The sequence below is a fragment of the Bos grunniens genome, chromosome 13 (assembly GCF_055505025.1).
Source record: "Bos grunniens cultivar Pamir isolate PY7600 chromosome 13, Bosgru_T2T1.0, whole genome shotgun sequence".
Taxonomy (NCBI): Eukaryota; Metazoa; Chordata; class Mammalia; order Artiodactyla; family Bovidae; genus Bos; species Bos grunniens.
The window spans coordinates 62,819,477-62,841,562 of record NC_141177.1 but is presented as its reverse complement, the minus strand read 5'-3'; the positions used below and the strand labels follow the sequence as shown (position 1 = coordinate 62,841,562).

General features: G+C 37.5%; 1 protein-coding gene across 12 annotated transcripts in view; it reads left to right on the top strand.

The window, feature by feature from the left end:
- MALRD1 (MAM and LDL receptor class A domain containing 1) overlaps positions 1-22,086 on the top strand; it is a 754,524-nt gene that overhangs the window by 250,005 nt on the left and 482,433 nt on the right. For 9 of the 12 annotated variants that reach the window (XM_086334554.1, XM_086334556.1, XM_086334561.1 and 6 more), the window contains 3 exons: positions 4,054-4,227; positions 10,699-10,819; positions 21,616-21,714. In XM_086334554.1, the coding sequence (XP_086190680.1) occupies positions 4,054-4,227; positions 10,699-10,819; positions 21,616-21,714 (394 nt within the window). The remainder of the gene's footprint in view (positions 1-4,053; positions 4,228-10,698; positions 10,820-21,615; positions 21,715-22,086) is intronic. The other 3 variants (XM_086334560.1, XM_086334567.1, XM_086334563.1) reach the window with 2 other exon arrangements.

Genomic DNA, 22,086 nt, shown 5'->3' with positions numbered 1-22,086 from the left:
TCTAAATAATGTCCTGTTATATCTGTTGCTGCTGCTGCTGCTAAGTCGCTTCAGTCATGTCCGACTCTGTGTGACCCCATAGACGGCAACCCACCAGGCTCCCTCATCCCTGGGATTCTCCAGGCAAGAACACTGGCGTGGGTTGCCATTTCCTTCTCCAATGCATGAAAGTGAAAAGTGAAAGTGAAGTCGCTCAGTAGTGTCAGACCCTCAGCGACCCTACAGACTGTAGCCTACCAGGCTCCTCCGTCCGTGGGACTTTCCAGGCAAGAGTCCTGGAGTGGGGTGCCATTGCCTTCTCCTAATAAGTAATTCCTAGTTGTTCCTAATCATATTGTTTTGTAGAGATTGGCCTTTCCTCTGGGAATATCACAGGGCCCTGTAGAAACAGAGTAGCAAGATTAGTTATTCAGCCTGCACTCAGTAACTAATAGTATAAGTCACGCATAACTAATAGTGTAAGTCACTCAATAAGATGTCCTTTCTTTTTATAGTAAAATGAATGATTCAGTATTTTAAAAAATATATACAAATAATATAAAATCAGAGAATACAATTAAAAACAGTAAATTAATTTGAGCTTCATTTCTTTTCTCTCCAATTTGCAATTAAAGGAATTGCTTTGTTGGAAGCTTTTTAAACCACATAAAATTCTCTTGAATAAATTGATTCAGTGTCTTGCATAGTCACCTTGTACATACAATCCAAGCTGTGGATATACAACTTACTGAAAACCCAGAAGAAATAAAAGCAAGCCTTTAATATTAACACTTTATATAACTGCTTTTTTTTTTTTCCCGGCAGGGGGACACACCAGGTCATAGTTCCCTGACCAGAGATTGAACTCTTGCCCCTTGCATTGGGAACACAGAGTCTTAATCACTGAACCACCAGGGAAGTCCCTATATCCCTGCTTTTTAGTGAATCAGACAAAAATCAAGATAGTAGTTTCCTTTAAATGATAATTAATAAATACATTTTAAATGGTTGGTATCATTGTAATATGGGCTTCCCTGGTAACTCAGTGGTAAAGAATCCACCTGCCAGTGCAGGAGATGTGGGTTTAAACCTTGGGTTAGGAAGATGCCTTGGAGAAGGAAATGGCAACCTGCTCTAGTATTCTTGCCTTGGAAATCCTATGGAGAGAGGAGCCCGGTGGGCTGCAGTCAGTGGGGCCACAAAGATTCAGACATGACTTAGTGGCTAAACAATAAGAACAACATGATTTTAATATACATGCTTGATAGTTCTTTTTAATAGAATTTTCTGTGATGAAATTGTCTTCTGCATCCACTATGGAAGTCAGTAGCTACAAATAGCTATTGAGCATTTAAAATGTGATGATAACAGAGAGAGTGAATTTGTCATTTTGTTGAATTCATTTACATGTAAATAGCCACACTGTTTTCATATGCTTGTCATTATATGCTTAATTGTTCCTTTTCGTTCTCTCCCATAAAACTTTGAGGTCCCTAAGGACACCTGATTCCTTGTACATTTTATGATACATGGCGGGGGGTGGGGGTTCTCTCTTTATTACTCTCTCTGAATGTCTTTAGACATTTATTTATTTTTGGCTGTGCTGGGTCTTGGTTGCTTTGCGGGAGCTTTCTCTCGTTGTGGCGAGTAGAGGCTGCTCTTGGTGGGGGTGTGCAGGCTTCTCATTGCGGTGGCTTCTCTTGTGGAGCACAGACTCCAGGCACACGGGCTTTAGTCGTCGTGGTGTATGGACTTAGTTGCTCTATGGCATGTGGAATCTTCCTGGACTAGGAATCGAACCTGTGTCCTCTGCATTGGCAGGGGGATTCTTATCCACTGTACCAAGAAAGTCCTATAAACATTTACTCCAACACTAATGCTGATAGTCCTACTCAAACTTCCTTCTTTTCTTTAGTATCTATGAACTGAATACCTACTAAATACAAATTGCCCTAGTTGGTTCTATGAGGAATTAACAACGTGCATTGTGATTTTGAGTTCATGACATAATGTTACACTGCTGCTACTGCTGCTAAGTCACTTCAGTCGTGTCTGACTCTGTGTGACCCCATAGACGGCAGCCCACCAGACTCCCCCGTCCCTGGGATTCTCCAGGCAAGAACACACTGGAGTGGGTTGCCATTTCCTTCTCCAATGTATGGGAGTTGGTGATGGACAGGAAGGCCTGGTGTGCTGCAATTCATGGGGTCGCAAAGAGTCAGACACGACTGAGCGACTGAACTGAACTGAATATGTATTACAGTGGGAACTACAGATGTTGACTACATTCCTGTCTAAAGTCATAGCTGTATTAACTTTTGTACAGTATTTTCACCCTGACCAGTATTAAATTTGGAAAGATTCTGGGAGGTTTCTTGGACTATACCAAACTAAACAATTCTCCTCAAATCTCTATAAAGCCAATTCACTTTTAAAAACTAAATTAAATGTGAAGTTCTAAGCTCTTATCCAATTGAATATGGATCCCATTGGCATTTACTCTTAATGCACTATTAACCTCGCACGGGTAATGTACTGAGTGACAATTTGACAGCTTGAAATTCTGGTGCGGCACGCACAACTCTTCAACTAGGTTTAAAGCTCTGTTTTGAATATTTACAAAGTTGGAACATGCTGAAACTATAGCAGGGATCTAAAACTTAATTGTGGTAGGGGACCCTGTAGCCTCCCTTTCCACAGAATTTAATTAAACAGTTCCATTTGACTTTATGTTTCTTGGTTTGCCTCAAGACCTGAGTGTAGGTGAGCTTGGTGGTAAAATCTGATATGAAATGGATGATCAGAAAGGATGCGTTGACCAAGTGATGGCAATTCGGTAGACACTGAAAAAAAATGTGTACCACATTGCAACAGAGAATGCTAGATGTTTCAAACAGTTTTTTAGAAGACATTACACATTTTTTTTCAACTTTCATCTCCACGGAAATTGGTACCCACAATGACATAAATGGGATAATAAATAAATAAATAATGCATGTAATAATGCCTGTCCATGCAGCAAGGTAAAAGTCCAGTGATGAAGGGAAAGAAAAAAAAAAGCAGGAATTTAAAATGTAGTGAAACTGAAAAGGAGTCACTTTGAGTCGAAAGAGAATGATTTCATTTCTCAGGAGCCTCATCTCTGAACAATGCTCTGTCTTTGAAACATGAAGCATTAGAACTCTATGGCATAATGAGAGGAAGAAAAAATTGCTGTTGTGTCTGAACCTGGTTTTGTGGGGTTTTTTTCTTGATATATTTTGTATTATATCATCCAACCACTGAGGCAATTAATTTTCAACTTGCCTTGTGTCCAGTCCTTAGTAATGGTCAGTAAATATTGGTTGAGTAATGATAGTGCTGAATTCCATGTTATAGCTGCAGCTGTCAGCACCTAAAATAATCCTCTCTGTTTTCTCCACTACCTCGTTAACCTGTCAGTCCTTTAGATTGTGCCACCATTGATGGTGAGTAGGAAACAAAATGATCAAATCTGGGCTCCCTAACCTCAAAAAGAACATTCTCTAGTTAGATTAAACTATTGATAAACAGTACTATGTGATCTCCCAAGGTTTTTGCTAATGTCACAACAAAGAAGGAATTAATGAAAAAGTATTCCTTGCAGTCTTCTTTTACTTGAGGAAATTTTGAAGACATCAAAGAGAATAAATAGCAGTATGTGATTTTGTAATTTGAGTCAGATATAGAACGTGTGTCTTCCTATATTCATAAGAAGCAGGAAAGCAAGAGAAAAGGGTCCTAAAATTGTTCCCTAATGATGTAGACAAATATTTGTCCTCATGCTTGTCTGAGCAGGATGCTGGTGTCCCATGTCTTTAGACAGCTCTATAGCATGTGTTTAAAATACCAGTTAATGTAACTGCCTTGAGCCTTTTCTTAAGGAGGGGCCACAAAGGCTGGCAGAAGATGTACTTAGCATTTTCTGGGTCTACATATTTGGAGGAGAATTAAGATGATATTGAACACCAAAGTAATTTTGGGTATTTTTAATTATAGATCTACTGGGCATAAGTAAATGGAATATTTATATCACTCAAACACACTTTTCACCAGGTGCAGTTTTGGTATCATTTGTCTCAGCATTCACGTCTCTCGCTTTTTACAAGAACATCTCTGAATGGGGATTTGCAGAAGCACAGTGATCTAATCGGAATCTCTGAATCTCAATGGCGACGAGCAAAAATCAATCTCATTGCAAAGGCTGGAGAATCTACTCTCCCTTTTCAGGTAAGCATGTAAGAGATGAATACAACTCAGAAGAAGATGCTTATTTAATGCTGATCTTCCCGGACAATAGGAGAACACATATGTCCCATAAGTTTGTCTGATGTTAATAAAGCAAGCATATTCACAGTCAGAGATAAGTAGAGAAGTTATCTTGACTAAGTACTCACGACTTGTGGAAGCAGAGCGAAAGTGGAAGTAAGGATTGAACAGATGGCAGAAGAGAAGAGAAATGTAATGGGAAAATATTTTTCTTAAATAAGGATGGTGGAGTACATGAGGTAGTGAAAAAAATCTGAGCTGCATTCCTATTTGCTGTCCATTAATACTGAGAATTTTTATCACACTTTTACGTCATTTTCTTGGTTAAATAATGAAAGAAGGAAACTGTAGCTTATCAGATGAGTGCCCCAGCTTCCACCCTTCTGGACATGACTCCCTTCTGGATGATGTTTGGAAAGAGCTAGTTTAGTAACTAGATTGGGTGGTGGAATTAGAGGAACACACACTGCCATCAGTCAGATGGTCTGAGTTCCCATCTCTGCTTAACCCAAGGGTTGCTAAGTGACTGTATACATTATACTTTTGAGCTTCAGATTTCCCAATCTGTGAAAAGCACAGTGATAATAAAAGCAATACTTGGGGAAGCTGAGTATTAAAGAAAATGTAGCTAAAACGGTGGCTGTGAACCTGGGCTCTTTAGCCTGAGGTTCAAACCCTGGTATATAGTCAGAGGGAAATTGCTTAATCCTTCCATGCTTCTGATTTTCTCTCTATAAATGGGTGCATGGAGGTCTGTTGGGGTGTTCAAAGCCTCTGAAAAATAGCACACTCATCTGCTACTCACTTCCTAACTGAGGCAAATACAGAAGTCCAACAGGGAGAACAAACTATTTTGGAGAAGATGCCTTTAGAACCTTCAGGGATATATTTAAGGACTTCCCTGTGGTCCAGTGGTTAAGAATCTGCCTGCCAATGCAGGGGACATGGGTTTGATTCCTGGTCCAGGAACTAACATCCCACTGGCCACAGGGCACCTAAAGCCTGTGCTCCACAAGAGAAGCCAATGCAATGAGAAGCCTGCACGCGGCAAGTAGAGATTAGCCCCCGCTCTTCGTAAGTAGCAAAGGCCTGTATGCAGCAATGAAGATGTAGTGCAGCCAAGAAATAAATTAATTTGTTTAAATTTAAAACAATACTTCACCTCAGAATAAACAGCCCCACCCAGAGAACAACCAAGTGCTAGAGAATCCAAGATTCAACCTTTGGGGAAACATTCTTATCATGAGTGACTAGGATGTATCACTGTTGTCTCCTCACTTGTAACAAATGCCCCCCTCTGATGAGGGGTGGTGATGATAGAGGAGGCCATGGATGCTTGGGGGCAGGAGGTGTGTGAGAACCCTCTGTACCTTCCTCTAAATTGTGCTCTAAAACTGTCCCTAAAGGTGCTCTAAAATCTTAATAAAAAACAAAATACAAAAACCAGAATGTTCTTTGTTGAAACTGACTCTTTGAGAAATATTAGCAGTTGAAACTCATACTGTTCTTTCTGGGCTTCATTAACCTGTCACTTATTATTGAAGAGTTTTAGCATAGTATAGGTTTTTTTTTTTTTTAATATTTCTTCTTTTGTCTTTGTTTTGCAGTGAAAATTGAGATTGCTGTTTATTATCTGGGGGACATATTAACTAGTTTGTGGATTGATCAGGGTTTGACGAGATTTTGTAATTTGGCAAACAGCCGCACTCTGGTGCTCTCTTTCTCCCTTCACTCCCCTCCGTGGTGAATCAGCATCCTGTGTTGATTTTTCTCTCTCCTAACCTGAGGGGTCCCAGTCAACACCAGTCAGCCTCTTTTCTTTTTTTTCTTTCTAGTATATTTTTGGCCGCACTGTGCGGCATATGAGATTTTAGTTTCCCAACCAGGGATCAACCTGCGCCCCCTGCCCTGGAAGCACGGAGTCTTAACCACTGGACCACTAGGCAAGTCCCAGGTTCTTCTTAATTGTTCTGGCTTTGGAGGGGAGTGAATGGCCCTGGGTTCTTGCTTTAAGCCTCAGCCGTGTTTAATTTGCCCTGAAAAGCTAAGGGTTTTAGCCTGTGCCTCTGTTCTGTTGTCTTCCCTGGTGGTTCAGACGGTAAAGCGTCTGTCTACAGTGTGGGAGACCTGGGTTTGATCCCTGGGTTGGGAAGATGCCCTGGAGAAGGAAATGGCAATCCACTCCAGGACTATTGCCTGAAAAATCCCATGGACAGAGGAGCCTGGTAGGCTACAGCCCACGGGGTCGCAAAGAGTTGGACACGACTGAGCGACTTCACTTTCTTTCTGTTCCATCTCATGTAATCCTGTTAATTGGCTGTAGTAAAGGCTTGTTTTAGAAACTATAGTCAGTGAAAAGAAAAATAACTGTTTTCTCAGATTTCACCATTCAGAAGGCTATTATAGGTCCACAGTCTCTAAGCAGAAATTTAGAAAGTCAAAATTTGGAAAGCAATAAGCTTTTGAAAAACAAATTTAGAGGCAAAATTTAACCTGAGCTGAACCACTGTTAAGCAGTTCATTTAGTGATGGGTTTGATGATAGAAAGCTGCCCTCGGTCTCTCTGAGGGCATCATGATACATTTAAGATGAACATCCACAACTCTGAACTATTCAGATTTCAAATCCTAGTTGGACTCAAAGACTGTGGGTAAGGAATTGGGTTCTGTGTTAACATCCTGGTGTGAATCAGTGCAGATTTTATACACATTTTATAAGATAGATAAATACACAGTCACACACATACATAACGTGTTTTTATTGAATACATTGATATTATTTAGATACATTAGTAAACCTTTCAAACAAGTAGAAAGTACACAGAAAGGCAAACACCCATGTACTTAAACTTCAGAATGAATTAATACGAACATTTTTGTTTGCTTTAAATGTTGATATATTTGTTTCTAAAAACACAGCTTTTATCTTCTTGGTTCCCTTTTCTACTCCATTTCTTATCCTCTACAAGCAACAAAAATGCTAAAATTATGTTGTTTTTAACCTGATTTTTCTAAGTGTATTTTCAAAGTTACAGAAATATGCGTGAGGAGCCTAGCTAGATGTAGTTCTACTTCATTCTTTGGTCAACAGCAAACGGAAAAGATGTTATACCTACAAAGAGTCAATCTAGCTCTTACATATTCAAATATTTAAAGTTTATCTTCTTGGAAACAGTCTCCTTTGGCACTTTAAATTTAATGGACTGAAGTATTTAAGGGTGACCTTCTTCATTGCCTGACCATCAGTGTAATGCGGCTAAGCATATATTTGTACAGAGTTATCTAATCCAAACATTGGAAAGGAGAAAGGAACGGGACCGTGTGACCTCTCCGTTCTCTTGTAGCCATGACATTCAGATTCAGTGTGGTCCTTTTATGTCTCTTGTACACATCGCAACAGAATATAAATTGCTCTGATTTCTTTAGGAAATCAGTGCCTGGGTTAGGTAGGGCTTTCAGTCTTCTGGTAGAAGTGAATTTGGCTTACTGTTTATTTTGCAAGAACAGCAAATTAGCATTTTAATATTCTCTCCATTGCCTTTGCAGTTTTTATTGGAAGAACGTATGTCACATATTTCACATTAATAGTATTTTTTTTTCCAATCTGTTTTAACTGTTCCTACTCATTTTAAATATTCAGCTTTTTACATAAATATATCCACTTAATTTGCAATTTGTTTCCTAACTCTTCTTAATTTCATATCTAGAAGTGGTACTTTTTCTAAATACTGTTTATTGATTTCAGGTTGACCTGCTGTCTTTGAGTTTGCTACTAAAACATAATCGTGTCATATTTAGATTTTATTTTAAGATGACACTTTTGTGAAATTTTCTACAATAATTTTTACTCTTGATCAGTGTTGATGGTATAAATCAATAACAATTTCCTGACGTTATTTGAGGAATCGGTGAAGGGTAAGATTTATAACGCAAAGTAAAAGCTGGTCTGGTCTCTGTAAATGTTGCTATGTCCTTGGCCTTCTTAGTCCAGGGCTTCATTAAATCTTCTTTTGCCAGGTAGCTGTGTCCTCCAGCATCTCTGAAGACCAGTTATCTCTTATTTCATGGTAGTGATGATGTTCAGCATAATCATCCATGGCTTAGGTTACACATTTTTCTTACTCAAAATGTGACCTTCAACCAATAACTTCAGCTCTCTAAGCTCTGTTTCCTTTGCTTTAAAATGTGGACAAAAGTAGCACTGCCTTCATAGGGTTAAAATAAGTGAATGCATTTTAACTTATTTAGCTTACTCCAGGCCTGGCATGTAAAAAAACAAAAAAAAAGCATCCAAGCTCTTTAGTAAAAGTTTGCTGTTGATTTTATTTTTAACACCACCGTCATTGTTTAAAAATTACTGTAGTCCAGTTTTTCTTTATTTTTTCTTACCATATTCCTATAGTCTCCGTTTCCCCTTAGATTCATATTTATTCATTCTCATTATCCTTTATTTAAAACAAGATATCAAAGAACCAAAATTTAAATATGCTAGTTGAATATTTCTCTGGAAAACCTTCTCTCAGTTTTGCAGATGTAAAAAGTAATCACTTGACTGTAAACAATATTTACCATTGCCGTGCTTCCTGAAAGCAAAAATAAGAATTGATTCTGCTCACTCAGGGAGTCATATAATATAATTGAATAAAACAAAACTCAGCAAGATCCTAAAAATTAGTTTTAGAAGGAAAGATATCTACATATAATTAGAAATTTTAGCTCTCAAGTTACCTTCAGAATCTTCTTAAAATTAGGTTTTTCTCTCTGCATTTTTGCATGGTTGAAGCATCTCTTCTGAGCAACCTCTGGCTCACACAGTGGTTATTAACTGATACTGTAGTTCTCAGGGGGGAGCTACCTTCAGTGATGAATTGAAAGATGAGCTTGGTTTAAAGCAAGTAATACAAAATAGAAACAGTGAAGATGATTTGGGCACAATCAGGTGATATTATTTACAGATATGAGATATATATTTTTAGAGGAATTTTAACATTTTTCTCTACTTAAAATTGGAGGATTTTAATTAATCTAGATCAAATTGTAACTGTTCATCACATAGTCTTGCATTTAATTATATAGAGGAAAGCAGGCAAAGGTGTAGGTGACCTAAAACTGAAGTTTAGTAATACCTCTCTACTGAAACTTTTTTCTGAATTCTGTCTCACATTCTTGGCAGAAGTAATGAAGTGCTTTTCTTTGATTCTTTTAGTATCTTATCATATTTCTTATATAGTACTTATGGTATAGTTTAGGTGTCAATGTGTCTTACCAGGTTAATTTTAAGGTCTTTGAGCTCAGAGATCCTCCCTGATAACATGGAGATGCACTTACTAGCCACTTGCTAGCCTGGACTAGTTGTCCTGCTATGTGTTGTTAAGACCCTGCACATATATATTTTCTTTCTTTCTTTCTTTCTTCTTTTTTTTTTTTTTTTAAGATGGTGGATAACAACATAATGTGAGTGATTAACAAGAAAGAAAACAAATTATATTAGTCATTGTTTAGAAAGTTAGAATAAATTAAACCTAAGTAGATGCCTCCAAGTGCTTTAGCATATGAATGTTATTAACCGTTGTAAGTGGTTTTTTGCCTAAGTAGGTTTCCATATATGTATATGTAATCTACATAAGTGTTTAAATATTCTGATATGTAAATGAATCATTGCCTTCAGCAGACACATTATAAATGAACTCATATCTCAATTAAATTGAGTTGTAAACCACGCAGTTGATTACCCCAAAGAGCTCATTTTAAATGCTTATAACTCTTAATGGCTCCAGTGGGAAGGTGGCCCTTCAGTTGTGATGAATGTTGCAACTTCTAATTGAAACAAGGTTACCTAGGATATTAAGGTTGCATAAGGTGCTGTCAAAGCAGTTATGACTTTATAAATTCCTAATTTGAATTTTCTGATCAAAACAGTTTTCTAAAATTAGGTTGGAAGATTGGGACATATGCAAATAAGCTTCTCTACACAAAGAAATATGATTGTAATACATTTACTTTTGTTAAAAAATGATTAAGGAAGATAGTTTAGGGGGTACAAACAAGGTTTATTCAACACTTCAAGAAACAGTGTCTAATTTGAAGAAATGCAACATGGGGTGAAAGGCAAGAAGCTTTATAGGGTAAAGAATAAAAAATGAGGACGAGATAAAACAGAAAATATTCAGTTGGTTGAGGCCTCACAGTCAACCTTGTTTGGGTTGAGAAGGAATAAGGAAATATAGAGCCCAGAGTTGGCTTGAAGTTTGGATACTGACTGACTGAATATAATGTGTTTCTGGTGAAGAGGAACATTTAAAGACATGAAAGTTACTTAAGTTTTGATTTGCTGTCATGGCACCCAGGGCAGGAATGGCTCTATCTTGGGTCTAGAAATTAAAAAAAAATGTTTATAGTATATTTCTAATAATTTATCTTTCTGTAATTTTAGTTAATTTTGGAAGCTACAGTTTTATCATCAAACGCTACTGTTGCTCTAGATGACATCAGTGTATCCCAGGAATGTGAAATTTCATATAAGACACTTCCAGGTACTAGTGTACAAAGCAAAGGTAAGTTTTTTCTTTTTTTTCTTATGGTTGTTGCAATTTTGAACATTAAAATGGTTTTCTTTGATACCAAAATATAAAAATATATGTATACATTTTAAGTTTTTGATATGGACCATTTAAAAAATCTTTTTTGAATTTATTACAATATTTTTCTGTTTTGGTTTTTGGCTGCAAGGCATGTGGGATCTTAGCTTCCTGACCAGGGATGAAACCCTCACCCCCTGCATGGGAAGGCAAAGTCTTAACCACTAGACCACCAGAAAAGTCCCTCAAAATATAAAATATATTAGAATCCTTCATTAATATAGTTCATTAATACCAGGATGTGTATTATGTCACATGTCCATGAAAACTAAAACATTTCTTTTTTTTAAAAGAAAAAGGTAAAAATACGATCTATCACAGTCTAGGCCGAGGCTATCTAAAATAACATTGTACACTTGTGGCTAAAATTGTCACATACAGATTATTTAATTATAATAGTTATGAAAGAATTTTAAATATTTTGCATGTTTTAAAATACCTCTCTAATAATTTATTGTATTTTAATATTGTTTGATACTTCAAGTGAATATGTAATTAAATTCATGTTTCAGAATCACTCAGGAGTTCAAAAAAAGTATTGTTTGGAAAAGTGACTTAAGGCCAAAGAAGAATTTCAAAATTGACCCTAAAATTATGTGTTTAAATTCAAAACAACTTTTTCAAGAAATAGATGGAGTTTGACTAATTCTTTGACTACGTATTTTGTAGAGAATTTCAATTGAGAGAAAGATATACTGTCATAACAATGGATCCCAAATAATAGAATAGGCATTTTTGAAAACCTCTCCATAATATACAGGCTTCCCTGGTGTCTCGGTGGTGAAGAATTCACTTGCCAATGCAGGAGACTCAGGTTTGATCCCTGGGTGGGGAAGATCCCCTAGAGAAGGAAATGGCAATCCACTGCAGTATTCCTGTCTGAGAAATCCCATGGACAGAGGAGCCTGGGGGTCTATAGTCCATGGAGTCTTTGTGAGAGCACGTTGAAACGGGTATATATTGTGCCTGCAGTTACTCTGTTATTTTAACACTGGTTGATGTTTCTCTCTGACCACCCCTTTCCTCAGGTCTCACTTAAGAAACAAAAATGAATGTTAAAAATGTTTCTGAAAATTGTCACACTTCATTTTATTAATCTCTTTACATAAAAAATAATTGCATGTGGACATCAGGCATGTCATACATTCTGAAGTTATGTTTTCTTATATGACATATTTAGTGAGAGAAGTTGCATTCTTAACAGGAGCTAAGTGCATTAATCAAGGATGATATAGGAGAAACAATTTTAAATTGAGATCTGAGTTAAAGAACTTTTCTTTTTTTTTTTTTCTAATTTTATTTTATTTTTAAACTTTACATAATTGTATTAGTTTTGCCAAATATCAAAATGAATCCGCCACAGGTATACATGTGTTCCCCATCCCGAACCCTCCTCCCTCCTCCCTCCCCATACCATCCCTCTGGGCCGTCCAGTGCACCAGCCCCAAGCATCCAGCATCGTGCATCGAACCTGGACTGGCAACTCGTTTCCTACATGATATTTTACATGTTTCAATGCCATTCTCCCAAATCTTCCCACCCTCTCCCTCTCCCACAGAGTCCATAAGACTGTTCTATACATCAGTGTCTCTTTTGCTGTCTCATATACAGAGTTATTGTTACCATCTTTCTAAATTCCATATATATGCGTTAGTATACTGTATTTATGTTTTTCCTTCTGGCTTACTTCACTCTGTATAATAGGCTCCAGTTTCATCCACTTCATTAGAACTGATTCAAATGTATTCTTTTTAATGGCTGAGTAATACTCCATTGTGTATATGTACCACAGCTTTCTTATCCATTCATCTGCTGATGGGCATCTAGGTTGCTTCCATGTCCTGGCTATTATAAACAGTGCTGCAATGAACATTGGGGTACACATGTCTCTTTCCCTTCTGGTTTCCTCAGTGTGTATGCCTAGCAGTGGGATTGCTGGATCATAAGGCAGTTCTATTTCCAGTTTTTTGAGGAATCTCCACACTGTTCTCCATAGTGGCTGTACTAGGTTGCATTCCCACCAACAGTGTAAGAGGGTTCCCTTTTCTCCACACCCTCTCCAGCATTTATTATTTGTAGACTTTTGGATCGCAGCCATTCTGACTGGTGTGAAATGGTACCTCATAGTGGTTTTGATTTGCATTTCTCTGATAATGAGTGATGTTGAGCATCTTTTCATGTGTTTGTTAGCCATCTGTATGTCTTCTTTGGAGAAATGTCTATTTAGTTCTTTGGCCCATTTTTTGATTGGGTCGTTTATTTTTCTGGAGTTGAGCTGTAGGAGTTGCTTGTATATTTTTGAGATTAGTTGTTTGTCGGTTGCTTCATTTGCTATTATTTTCTCCCATTCTGAAGGCTGTCTTTTCACCTTGCTAATAGTTTCCTTTGATGTGCAGAAGCTTTTAAGGTTAATTAGGTCCCATTTGTTTATTTTTGCTTTTATTTCCAATATTCTGGGAGGTGGGTCATAGAGGATCCTGCTGTGATGTATGTCGGAGAGTGTTTTGCCTATGTTCTCCTCTAGGAGTTTTATAGTTTCTGGTCTTACGTTTAGATCTTTAATCCATTTTGAGTTTATTTTTGTGTATGGTGTTAGAAAGTGGTCCAGTTTCATTCTTTTACAAGTGGTTGACCAGATTTCCCAGCACCACTTGTTAAAGAGATTGTCTTTAATCCATTGTATATTCTTGCCTCCTTTGTCAAAGATAAGGTGTCCATATGTGCGTGGATTTATCTCTGGGCTTTCTATTTTATTCCATTGATCAATATTTCTGTCTTTGTGCCAGTACTATACTGTCTTGATAACTGTGGCTTTGTAGTAGAGCCTGAAGTCAGGTAGGTTGATTCCTCCAGTTCCATTCTTCTTTCTCAAGATCGCTTTGGCTATTCGAGGTTATTTGTATTTCCATACAAATGGTGAAATTATTTGTTCTAGCTCTGTGAAGAATACTGTTGGTAGCTTGATAGGGATTGCATTGAATCTATAAATTGCTTTGGGTAGTATACTCATTTTCACTATATTGATTCTTCCAATCCATGAACATGGTATATTTCTCCATCTATTAGTGTCCTCTTTGATTTCTTTCACCAGTGTTTTATAGTTTTCTATATATAGGTCTTTAGTTTCTTTAGGTAGATATATTCCTAAGTATTTTATTCTTTCCGTTGCAATGGTGAATGGAATTGTTTCCTTAATTTCTCTTTCTGTTTTCTCATTATTAGTGTATAGGAATGCAAGGGATTTCTGTGTGTTGATTTTATATCCTGCAACTTTACTATAGTCATTGATTATTTCTAGTAATTTTCTGGTGGAATCTTTAGGGTTTTCTATGTAGAGGATCATGTCATCTGCAAATAGTGAGAGTTTTACTTCTTCTTTTCCAGTTTGGATTCCTTTTATTTCTTTTTCTGCTCTGATTGCTGTGGCCAAAACTTCCAAAACTATGTTGAATAGTAATGGTGAAAGTGGGCACCCTTGTCTTGTTCCTGACTTTAGAGGAAATGCTTTCAATTTTTCACCATTGAGGATAATGTTTGCTGTGGGTTTGTCATATATAGCTTTTATTATGTTGAGGTATGTTCCTTCTATTCCTGCTTTCTGGAGAGTTTTTATCATAAATGGATGTTGAATTTTGTCAAAGGCTTTCTCTGCATCTATTGAGATAATCATATGGTTTTTATTTTTCAATTTGTTAATGTGGTGTATTACATTGATTGATTTGCGGATATTGAAGAATCCTTGCATCCCTGGGATAAAGCCCACTTGATCATGGTGTATGATCTTTTTAATGTGTTGCTGGATTCTGATTGCTAGAATTTTGTTAAGGATTTTTGCATCTATGTTCATCAGTGATATTGGCCTGTAGTTTTCTTTTTTTGTGGCATCTTTGTCAGGTTTTGGTATTAGGGTGATGGTGGCCTCATAGAATGAGTTTGGAAGTTTACCTTCCTCTGCAATTTTCTGGAAGAGTTTGAGCAGGATAGGTGTGAGCTCTTCTCTAAATTTTTGGTAGAATTCAGCTGTGAAGCCGTCTGGACCGGGGCTTTTGTTTGCTGGAAGATTTTTGATTACAGTTTCAATTTCCATGCTTGTGATGGGTCTGTTAAGATTTTCTATTTCTTCCTGGTCCAATTTTGGAAAGTTGTACTTTTCTAAGAATTTGTCCATTTCTTCCACGTTGTCCATTTTATTGGCATATAATTGTTGATAGTAGTCTCTTATGATCCTTTGTATTTCTGTGTTGTCTGTTGTGATCTCTCCATTTTCGTTTCTAATTTTGTTGATTTGATTTTTCTCCCTTTGTTTCTTGATGAGTCTGGCTAATGGTTTGTCAATTTTATTTATCCTTTCAAAGAACCAGCTTTTGGTTTTGTTGATTTTTGCTATGGTCTCTTTTGTTTCTTTTGCATTTATTTCTGCTCTAATTTTTAAGATTTCTTTCCTTCTACTAACCCTGGGGTTCTTCATTTCTTCCTTTTCTAGTTGCTTTAGGTGTAGAGTTAGGTTATTTATTTGACTTTTTTCTTGTTTCTTGAGGTGTGCCTGTATTGCTATGAACTTTCCCCTTAGGACTGCTTTTACCGTGTCCCACAGGTTTTGGGTTGTTATGTTTTCATTTTCATTCGTTTCTATGCAAATTTTGATTTCTTTTTTGATTTCTTCTGTGATTTGTTGGTTATTCAGCAGTGTGTTGTTCAGCCTCCATATGTTGGAATTTTTAATAGTTTTTCTCCTGTAATTGAGATCTAATCTTACTGCATTGTGGTCAGAAAAAATGCTTGGAATGATTTCTATTTTTTTGAATTTACCAAGGCTAGCTTTATGGCCCAGGATGTGATCTATCCTGGAGAAGGTTCCATGTGTGCTTGAGAAAAAGGTGAAATTCATTGTTTTGGGATGAAATGTCCTATAGATATCAATTAGGTCTAACTGGTCTATTGTATCGTTTAAAGTTTGTGTTTCCTTGTTAATTTTCTGTTTAGTTGATCTATCCATAGGTGTAAGTGGGGTATTAAAGTCTCCCACTATTATTGTGTTATTATTAATTTCTCCTTTCATACTTGTTAGCATTTGTCTTACGTACTGTGGTGCTCCCGTGTTGGGTGCATATATATTTATAATTGTTATATCTTCTTCTTGGATTGATCCTTTGATCATTATGTAGTGACCTTCTTTGTCTCTTTTCACAGCCTTTGTTTTAAAGTCTATTTTATCTGATATAAGTATTGCTACTCCTGCTTTCTTTTGGTCCCTATTTGCATGGAAAATCTTTTTCCAGCCCTTCACTTTCAGTCTGTATGTGTCCCCTGTTTTGAGGTGGGTCTCTTGTAGACAACATATGTGGGGGTCTTGTTTTTGTATCCATTCAGCCAGTCTTTGTCTTTTGGTTGGGGCATTCAACCCATTTACGTTTAAGGTAATTACTGATAAGTATGATCCCGTTGCCATTTACTTTATTGTTTTGGGTTCGAGTTTATACACCGTTTTTGTGTTTCCTGTCTAGAGAATATCCTTTAGTATTTGTTGGAGAGCTGGTTTGGTGGTGCAGAATTCTCTCAGCTTTTGCTTGTCTGAAAAGCTTTTGATTTCTCCTTCATACTTGAATGAGATCCTTGCTGGGTACAATAATCTGGGCTGTAGGTTATTTTCTTTCATCATTTTAAGTATGTCTTGCCATTCCCTCCTGGCTTGAAGAGTTTCTATTGAAAGATCAGCTGTTATCCGTATGGGAATTCCCTTGTGTGTTATTTGTTGTTTTTCCCTTGCTGCTTTTAATATTTGTTCTTTGTGTTTGATCTTTGTTAATTTGATTAATATGTGTCTTGGGGTGTTTCTCCTTGGGTTTATCCTGTTTGGGACTCTCTGGGTTTCTTGGACTTGGGTGATTATTTCCTTCCCCATTTTAGGGAAGTTTTCCACTATTATCTCCTCAAGTATTTTCTCATGGTCTTTCTTTTTGTCTTCTTCTTCTGGAACCCCTATGATTCGAATGTTGTAGCGTTTAATATTGTCCTGGAGGTCTCTGAGATTGTCCTCATTTCTTTTAATTCGTTTTTCTTTTATCCTCTCTGATTCATTTATTTCTACCATTCTATCTTCTAATTCACTAATCCTGTCTTCTGCCTCTGTTATTCTACTATTTGTTGCCTCCAGAGTGTTTTTAATTTCACTTATTGCATTATTCATTATATATTGACTCTTTTTTATTTCTTCTAGGTCCTTGTTAAACCTTTCTAGCATCTTCTCAATCCTTGTCTCCAGGCTATTTATCTGTGATTCCATTTTAGTTTCAAGATTTTGGATCAATTTCACTATCATTATTCGGAATTCTTTATCAGGTAGATTCCCTATCTCTTCCTCTTTTGTTTGGTTTGGTGGGCATTTATCCTGTTCCTTTATCTGCTGAGTATTCCTCTGTCTCTTCATCTTGTTTAAATTGCTGAGTTTGGGGTGTCCTTTCTGTATTCTGACAGTTTGTGGAGTTCTCTTTATTGTGGCGTTTCCTCACTGTGTGTGGGTTTGTACAGGTGGCTTGTCAAGGTTTCCTGGTTAGGGAAGCTTGTGTCGGTGTTCTGGTGGGTGGAGCTGTATTTCTTCTCTCTGGAGTGCAATGAAATGTCCAGTAATGATTTATGAGATGTCTATAGTTTTGGGGTGACTTTGGGCAGCCTGTATCTTGAAGCTCAGGGCTGTGTTCCTTTGTTGCTAGAGAATTTGTTTGGTATGTCTTGCCCTGGAATTTATTGGCCCTTGTGTGGTGCTTGGTTTCAGTGTCGGTATGGATGCATTTGATGAGCTCCCGTCAATTAATGTTCCTTGGAGTCAGGAGTTCCCTGGAGTCAGGGTTTGGACTTAAGTCTCCTGCTTCTGGTTATCGGTCTTATTTTTACAGTAGTTTCAAAACTTCTCCTTCTATACAGCACCATTGATAAAACATCTACATTAAAGATGAAAAGTTTCTCTACAGTGAGGGTCACTCAGAGAGGTTCACAGGGTTACATGGAGAAGAGAAGAGGGAGGAGGGAGTTAGAGGTGACCCAAATGAGATGAGGTGAATCAATAGTGGAGAGAGTGGGCTAGCCAGTAGTCACTTCCTTATGTGCACTCCACAACTGGACCACTCAGAGATGTTCATGGGGTTATACAGAGAAGAGAAGAAGGAGGAAGGTAACAGAGGTGGCCAGAAGGATAAAAGGGGGGAATGAAAAGGAGGGAGACAGATCCAGCCAGTAATCAGTTCCCTAAGTGTTCTCCACCGTCTGGAACACACAGAATTTCACAGAGTTGGGTAGAGTAGAGAGGGGTTAGGGAGGAGACACAGGCGACCTGGTGGAGAAAAAGGAGAGTCCAAAGGGAGAGAGAGCAGTCAAGCCAGTAATCTCACTCCCTAGTGAAAAATGGGTCCTGAAGATTGGGTCCTTAAAGGTACAAAATTGGTAACAAATACATAAAAGCAAAAATTAAAAATCTAGAGTAAAGTTTGGAATTTCAAAAATACGATGTTAAAGAAAAGAAGAAGGAAAAGAAAGAGAGAAAAAACGAACAAACAAAAACAAACAAGGTCGCGAAAATTATAAAGAAAGTACAGGTACAAAATTGATAACTAATACCAGACAGCAAAAATTAAAAATCTAGAGTAGAGTTTGGAATTTCAAAAATACGATGTTAAAGAAAAGAAGAAGGAAAAGAAAGAGAGAAAAAACGAACAAACAAAAACAAACAAGGTTGCGAAAATTATAAAGAAAGTACAGGTACAAAATTGATAGCTAATACCAGAAAGCAAAAATTAAAAATCTAGAGTAGAGTTTGGAATTTCAAAAATACAATGTTAAAAAAAAAAAAAAAAAAAAGAAGAAGAAAAATAAAGAGAGAAAACAAATACGAACAATGTCACAAAAATTATAAAGAAAATACAGGTACAAAATTGATATCAAATACCAAAAAGCATAAATTAAAAATCTAGAGTAAAGTTTGGAATTTCAGATATACAATGTTATATAAAAGAAGAAGAGAAAGAAACAGAGAAGGAAAAAAAAAAAAAAGTCAGAAATTATATAAAAAAAAAAAACTATAGGTACAAAATTGATAACATATACCAAAAAGCAAAAATTAAAAATCTAGAGTAGAGTTTGGAATTTCAAAAATACAATGTTAAAGAAAAGAAGAAAAAAACAAAAACAAAAACAGACAAAAAACAAGGTCAAAAAATTATAAAATATATATATATGAAGTTTGCTGAAGAAGAAAAAAATAGGGTCTTTTTTTTTTTTTTTTTGCAAAGTAATAGGTTATAAAAGTGAAATTTAAAGGAACAATAGAGGACTTAAAAAAAATTTTTTTTTTTTAATTAAAAAAAAAAAAAAGGAAAGAATGATCGTAAAAATAATAAAAATATATCTAGGACTTTTTTGTGTTTTTTTTGTGGGTGTTGTGGGTTCAGTTCATTTTTGGCTAGTTCCTTGGTCAGATTTATATTTCTCAAGATCTATAGGCCCCTTCCTATGTAGTCCGTAGTAACCACAGGGTTTTGATCTATTGCCTGTAGCTTCCAAGGCGTTTCCCTCTGTTATATCTTCTTCTGTTTGCTAGTCTCTTCAGTATCTGGTTTCCGCCCTGACACAAAGGGCACGGTGGAGGACACTTTTTTTTCTTTTTTTTTTTTTTTTAGGCTTACTTGTTCAGTCGCGCTGTGGGGAGGGAGGGAGGGAGGGATGCTGCAAACAAATAACACTGGCGTGGGCTCGCAGTGCCTCAGCCACCCTGGGTCTGCCCCCGCTCACGGCGCGTGTAGCCTCCCTGTCCACACTGCTCGGACTCTAGGTTGTTCCGCCGGGAACAATCCGAGGCTGGCCCTGGGCTGCATGCACCTCCCAGGTCCAAGCCGCTCAGGTTCAGGCACTCGGGTAGTCCTCAGAGGCGCAGACTCAGTTGGGCCTGCGTTTTGTGCTCTTCCCAGGTCCGAGCAGCTCAGGTGATGAGGTGTTTGGCGAGCGCCAATGCTGCGACTTATCGCCTCCCCGCCACTCGGTTATCTGGGTGTTAAAACCGGCGCACCTTCTCAGGCAGATGTTGACCGTCCAGACCCCCAAGAAGTTTTAGTTAGCAAAGAAGCCTGCTTACAGTTTTATAGATAATGTCTCTCTGGGGCTGCGATTGCCCCCTTCCGACTCTGGCTGCCTGTCACCGGAGGGGGAAGATCTGCAGCCGGCTATCTCTGTTCAGTCCTTTGTTCCGTGCGCGGGCCTGGCGGTCTTAGGTTAGGCTGGCTTTTCGCGTGGTAGATATCCCACAGTCTGGTTTGCTAGCCCAAATTATTTCGCTCAGATAGCGCTCAGGGTATTCAGGCCAGATTCTTACTCTCAGTGATGCAGCCCACGCCGCGCCTCCCTGCCCAGCCCCGGCTTGCTAATGGCGGATGCAGGCGTCTGCGCTGCTTCTCCGCTGGGGGAGTTACCGTAGGGCTCGCAATCTGAGAGTTTTAATTGCTTGTTTATTTTTTTCTCCCTGTTATGTTGCCCTCTGTGCTTCCAAAGCTCGGCACAGATTCGGCAGTGAGAAGGTTTCCTGGTGTTTGGAAACTTCTCTCTTTTTAAGATTCCCGTCCCTGGACGGAACTCCGTCCCTCCCTCTTTTGTCTCTTTTTTTTTTGTTTTTAATATTTTTTCCTACCTCCTTTCGAAGAGTTGGGTTGCTTTTCTGGGTGCCTGGTGTCCTCTGCCGGCATTCAGAAGTTGTTTTGTGGAATTTACTCGACGTTTAAATGCTCTTTTGATGAATTTGTGGGGGAGAAAGTGTTCTCCCCGTCCTACTCCTCTGCCATCTTGGCTCCTCCCCAGAACTTTTCATTAAAGATCCTTTATTAAAGGCATCTTTCATTGGTGAGGCTGTATATTCTATGTCCTAACTGTACTGTGTTAACATGCTTTTACATTATTCAGAATATGTGTCCTGAATTTACAATAAACCATTCTAAGCTGTGTGTAGTGTGAGTGTGTGTGGGGAGGGGGAGGGGGTGTTGATAGACATTACAGAATGTAAAGCAGCAGATTTAATGATTAATGAGTTTTGGAGGGTTAACCAGAATTACCTTATTTCTGTTAATTAATTAAATATTTTCCTTCTCCTAATTAAATGCTGCATCACCAGAATTGGAATAGTAGGAAGGTATTAGAGTTGACATTGAGGGCAGTGTATTTGGAAGCCGAAGTGGTTAAAAGTTTGAAATTATCAGTAAAATTAACCCTAGTAGAAGTCTCTGAGAATACTTGATCTCACTTACAGAGAATTCTCTTCATAAATTAACTCAAAACTCATTCATGTGTGCTTCAATTGGCACGCCAGCTCAGTTGGTTAGAGCATAATTCTCATTAGGCCAAACTTAGGTGAATTATTCCTGAAAGACCAATGATTTTACACAAAGGAAAAAACTTTCTTACCATTTGTACAAATTTATCCAGTAGGCAATTCTAAGATCTCCTTCATGGACTTTAGTATTTCTACCAAGCAGGAGTTTAGGGACGGGAGTAGAAGGGGACTTGTCTAGTCCTACTTATGGTGAATTATGTTACATTTATGGCCAGAGATTTATTGAGACCCTATGCTTGCCATTTTTAGCCCATTTAAAAACTAGTGTTCATGAAACAATTACACATTCCATCTAGTTGTTGGAGGAGAAAAAGATGTTTTATTCTCTCCATCTCTTAATTTGAAGCTGGACTTGCGCCACCTGAGGATGCAGGCTGGACTTCATCCAGCAGGGTGCATGATTTCACGTCTGACTGTCCAGATGGAGCAGAGGAAGCTAACTGTGGTGAGTGAGAGAGTCCAGACTCACTCGACTAAGATCTGTGGGTACATATTTACTCTCTGAATGTAAAGTACATGCTACTTAATTAATGAAGAATGTTTCTTTTTTTGTTATTAATATCTTAAAAATATTTTTATCAAGGTGTGATTAATGTATAACATTATATTGGTTTCGGGCATACAACACAGTGCTCTGATATTTGAATATAATGCAAAATAACCATGAAAATAAGTCTAGTTATATCACCATACATAGTTATACAATTTTTTCTTATAATGAGAACTTTTATTTAAACAAATATTTATTTGGCTGTATTGGATCTTAGTTGTAGCATATGGAATCTCCATTGTCCTTTAAAAATTTACTCACTTAACA